The sequence below is a fragment of the Pteropus alecto genome, unplaced genomic scaffold (assembly GCF_000325575.1).
Source record: "Pteropus alecto unplaced genomic scaffold, ASM32557v1 scaffold21, whole genome shotgun sequence".
In the NCBI taxonomy this organism is placed as follows: Eukaryota; Metazoa; Chordata; class Mammalia; order Chiroptera; family Pteropodidae; genus Pteropus; species Pteropus alecto.
This window is the reverse complement of record NW_006436282.1, coordinates 4,923,430-4,928,502: the sequence shown is the minus strand read 5'-3', so window position 1 is coordinate 4,928,502 and position 5,073 is coordinate 4,923,430. Positions and strand designations below refer to the sequence as shown.

The window sequence follows — 5,073 nt, the reverse complement described above, 5'->3', positions numbered from 1 at the left end:
ATATATATATGCTAGAATAATGATTGATATGCATGATTATCTTAGGTGTTGTTTTTCAATCTTGAATGACTTATTTCTTTTATTTACTGGTAGCTGTCTCTTCTGGGACTCTGTATTCAAATAGCAGAGATAGCGGTAAATAGTAAGTTATACCAATTTTAGATGTATTACAATTCTTGGTTCAAATAGCTCAGCTTTGATTTTAACTCCAGTTCCAATGTATTCTAAAAATATGTAATATGCTGTTTCTTCCTTTGGAGCAGTAAAAACTAAGTACAATAGAACCATTGTTTTATGAGTTCAGTAAGATAACTTTTCAAGGTATGATTGACATGACATTTGTGTTTTTACACCTGGAGCCCATGCAAAGAAAATACATTGAAAGATCATTATCACATAGTAATTGCAAAGCTTTCATCTGCTAGTCCCTTACCAAATCAATACCGTCTTCCTTTTCCCTTCGTCCTTTGTTGCTTTTTTATTCTTTTATATATTATATAACATTAAATTTAGAGACTTTGGCATCTGTTTCAAGTGATAAGATAAACACCTCTAGGATAAAGGCTTTCAAATATAACTGGTACAAAACAAGGAAGTAGTTTTGATACGGAGATTTAAATGTAAATATCTGCACAAAAGAGGATCTCACTTGTATGCTTATTGAATATTTGCGGCATAGGAGTTATGAGTTGGGTTCTGGAGTCAGAGAGAGAGTGGGCTTGAATTTCGCCTCTGCTATCCGACAGTGTGTAATTGGGGCATTATTTAACCTCATCTGGAAAATGGGGATCCCTACTTTCAGAGGGTTGTTGTGAGGATTGAATGAGTTGAAACATGAAAAGCATTTAGCACAGTGCCTGCCGCATGATAAGCAACCAAGTTCCGTCTAAATCAGAATAATTCAGCTCTGAATTAGAACTTGACACCATTACATTTTCCTTCCATGATATTTATTTACACTGAGGAGTGATAAAAAGTGGAACACTAAGAAGCATATTCCAGCACATGTCTCAGGGATAGGTTCATCATACTTTTTAATGTCAGATAGAGTGTGATCTAATGATATACTTTTGTTCATAAACATTTATTTAACCCAGGCATTGGCAATCTATGAGACTGGCTGGCTGTTTTGTAAATAAAGTGTTATTAGAACACAGGTACACTTGTTCATTTATGTATTGTCTATAGCTGCTTTTCAAACTACCAAAGCAGCACTCATCACTTATGAAAGAGACCTTATCATGCCCTCAAGCAGAAAATATTTGTTGAAAGACACAAGGATGAATGAATATTGTTCTTCATACTAATAACGTGCATTCTGTTTCTCAAATTTATTTCATGAAAAGGAAAGGTAATGTTCTTTAATTTTGTTGCATTTACCTTAGATAATTTCTTAATTTTCAAAATGCATTTTAATAAGATTTGGAGAGAAAGGGATTTAGAAAATTTTAAAACATTTGTCCTCAATTTCTCAATTCCAAGTTTCCTTGTACCCTATGAATTTTACACTTTTAAATATTTCTGTTATGATCCTAACAGGAAGTGTTTGTGTCATATTAATAACTATTCATAAATTTTTGGTTCTTGTGAGAAAAATGATCGATAAATATAAGCTGATGCAAATTCTCACCAATGTAGACTAAATAGTAGAAATATCATTCAGTATTTTGACAGATTTGAACTACAAACTATTTAAAAGGAGTGGAGTTGGCTGACCTTGTCGAACCTTTTTACATTGTACAGATAGATTTTATTCCAGCATAATTCCTGATTAGCGAAGTATGAAAAAATTAGATTTTGCTTTATTGTTATATTTCTGGATTATTTTCTATACAGGGGGATTTGGGACCTGTGGGACCTCAAGGACCAATGGGCACTCCTGGAGTTGGGAGTCAAGGGGAACAGGTAATCAGTGCTTTTTACCCCTTGCCCTTTGGTACAACCTTCACTGAAGACCAGTCCTGCAAACACCTGTGAGTGTATTGGATAGTCAAATTGCAATGGAATTCACATCCAAAAGTGAATACAGGGAGGAAGAGTATGGTGTCATGAGATCTGTTTTTTAGAACTTCTAAGACTTAAAAAATAGTGTGTTTCTAGGTGCTATAACTTTCAACATTAAACCCTAATTAACAGGATAAGAGGTTGGGGTAATATTTTCTTTTTAGTGTCCCTGGGGAGCAATGATTTATTTACTTGATGGTATGTGTGTGTATTTTCCCTCTTACAGCTTTGTGAAAGATTAAACCCCACTCTCTCCCAATGCCTTTAGAGCAACAGTTCTCAACCCCTGTCCATGTACCAGTCTAAAAAAGTAGTAAACTTAAAACAAAGTCCAGAATCAGAGGTAACTACTTAATGGAAGGGGCACCATTCCAGCACAGACACAAGCCACAAACAGAGTTTATACAGACACTTGGCCCTTCTTGGTCAGAAGAAATAAAAGTTTTCTGATCTTATCTCTACATTCATGGTTGAAACTGCTTCCAAAATTTTCTGACCAGAACTACTGGAAAAGCTGGGCAATCTTGTTAGATCTAAATAATATGAAGATAATATATCAGTACTATCTACAGTTGTTGATCATATACATTTACCTACATAATCTTATTTATCAAGTGAAAAATAAATCCAAATTTATGCTATCCTCCTGCACAGAAAATGGCAAGTCAGTTTGATTAAAATTTGTGATTAAAGTTTGATTATTCCTTTGCCCCGAGAATGAACAGTGCTTCCTTTATCTGGGATAGTGGGAGAAAGGATAAAAAATGAGATAATTTCAAATTTTATTGTTAACATTAACTCTACGTTTATTTCTAACCATCTTTTAAATAATTAGTATATTATTATTGCTGTTAATCCAGGCAACAGCAAAGTTGGAGTTACTCTCCGTCGCTGGTAAAGGTCTTAGTGTAACAAGTCAAGAGGATTAAGGTGCAAGAGAAACCAAGATAAATCTGTAAATAAATATTTAGATAATAATTAAGGCTGGATATTTTGACTACCTGAGGATCATGATTCGATGATGTCACCAGGCATTTTCAAGCTTTGTAGTTTATTTGCTGATTCCAGCAGGGCTTACATTCTGGTCCCCGGAGTGGCCGCACAGTACTGTCACATCCTGGGTCTTGTGGTGTTCCTGGTGCTGAGTCACCACTATAAGACTGAAAAAGAGGTTCAAAGAAAGCCAAGTCTTTCCAGATGGCCTGTGAATTCTGGACCTCCCACCTGCAGCTTCTTATTGCCTTTAATACTGGTTCTTGGTGAAGGTTGTCATTTAGCTTAAACAATAACAACAACAACAACAACAACAACAACAACAACAACAAAACCCCAAACCTTCTTGACTTGTTTTCTCACCTCCTTCTCTTCTTTACCAAGGGAAAAAAATTTTAAGGTAGACATGCCCATATGGAGCTTGTCCTATTGGATAGGAGATTGAATGGAATGTACTATTTGTAAACTACTCTGAACAAGAAGAGAATTTGTTTATCCTTTTAAGACAAATTCTTTAAATTCTACTTAAATTTGCCTTAATTTATACAGTTAATCATTTTTCTTCCTATCTTTAATTTAACATGTTTATCTATTGAATTCCTGTTATTACTACATCTTCCTATTCCTTTTATAGAAATGTTTTCCCACTCATTTGTTTATGAGGAAACTTCTGTTTTCATTTTCAGCAACAAGCTTATAATATCCCTCAAGTGGCCTGAAGATTTTCATTAACTAATTGGAAACCTGACCACCTCAAATATTTTATAAAATAGAATATAAATAACCACATACACATGTGTATGCGCATCCCTTTGAAAGTTTTTGTTTCTTACCCCATTTCATGCTACTTGTGGACTACTGTAAAAGTTAGGAAGAATTCCTTCTCATAAAGCATCAATATTTTGAACCTTGGTTTCTTTAAATTGTTTAGAGTGCCTCACCTTTATCAACCAAAGAAAGGAGAATATTAGTTTTAATTTAAAAATGAACAAGCAGTTCTATCATCTAGCTAGAGAAAGGACATAACATTTGTAATTTTAAAAATCATGTTTCTGTAACTGTTATTTGCACAGTCAAGTTTGTGGTATGTAAGCAAAATAAAAATCCTAGTTTGTTTTTTTCTTCATCATCTTTTAAATTGTTTTCATTGGAGGAAATTTTTTTTTTCCTACCATGAAAAGAAATTACCAGCCCATAGACTTTTCTTATCACTTTTAGTTAAAAGAGAGTAATAGGGTCACTGTCAGTTGCAAATCACAGTTTTGAGTATCTGGTAAAAACTAGTCAATATATTAATCTTCTTTTTCCATCTTTGTTTATCTGGTACAAGCTCCATGGAGAGTCTGTGCTTCATGGGAAGAAATATGCTTCTCATTTCTCTCAGTCTGAGTCAAGGGTGGGAGGAAGAGAGGGGGCATTGAGGTTCTTTCTTGGCTGGTCTATTGTCAGATGTCTTCTGGTCTTGGCAGATGTTTGATGCTGACACTCTTCCTTGTTGGGTTCTTGCACTGTTTGACCCTCCTGGAACATGAATGGAGGACTCTCTTCCTCCAGTTGTTTCTCCCCGTCAGCCTCTGCTTCTCTGGGAGTTTACTCTATACTGACTCTCCTGTTGGATTTCCATTATTTTTCCAGGTCATCTTGGGCAGGATTTGAAAACAGTTCCAGGCCTGCTCTGTCTCACACATAGAGTACATCTGGTCCACAGAAAAAACTCGTGTGGCTTTTGCGCAAACTCTGGATGCACAAACTGATTCCACCCCAACTCTCTCTTGGCTATTACAGTCCATTTTAGTATTCTCAGGAACAAGTCACACACTGGTCCCTATGTCTCCAAAAGAAAAATCAAGGTCTTTAAATGGTTTCATTAAAGTTCTTTTTTTAGAATGGGGTAAAGAGAGAAGCAACTTAAACTACTCTCATTTTATCTAAAGAAAAATTTTTATGAGTACTTTCTCCAAAGAAGAACTTCAAAAATGCTCTCTCCTCTCCTTTTTTATACCCAAAATGCGAGTGATAGTCAAATGTTTGACATTTGTCAGTGTGTTGCCCATTGTTTATCGCTTCTTATAGCCT

General features: G+C 35.1%; 1 protein-coding gene across 1 annotated transcript in view; it reads left to right on the top strand.

The window, feature by feature from the left end:
• COL28A1 (collagen type XXVIII alpha 1 chain) overlaps positions 1-5,073 on the top strand; it is a 130,070-nt gene that overhangs the window by 46,004 nt on the left and 78,993 nt on the right. The window contains exon 15 of the mRNA XM_025046936.1: positions 1,837-1,905. Within this exon, the coding sequence (XP_024902704.1) occupies positions 1,837-1,905 (69 nt within the window). The remainder of the gene's footprint in view (positions 1-1,836; positions 1,906-5,073) is intronic.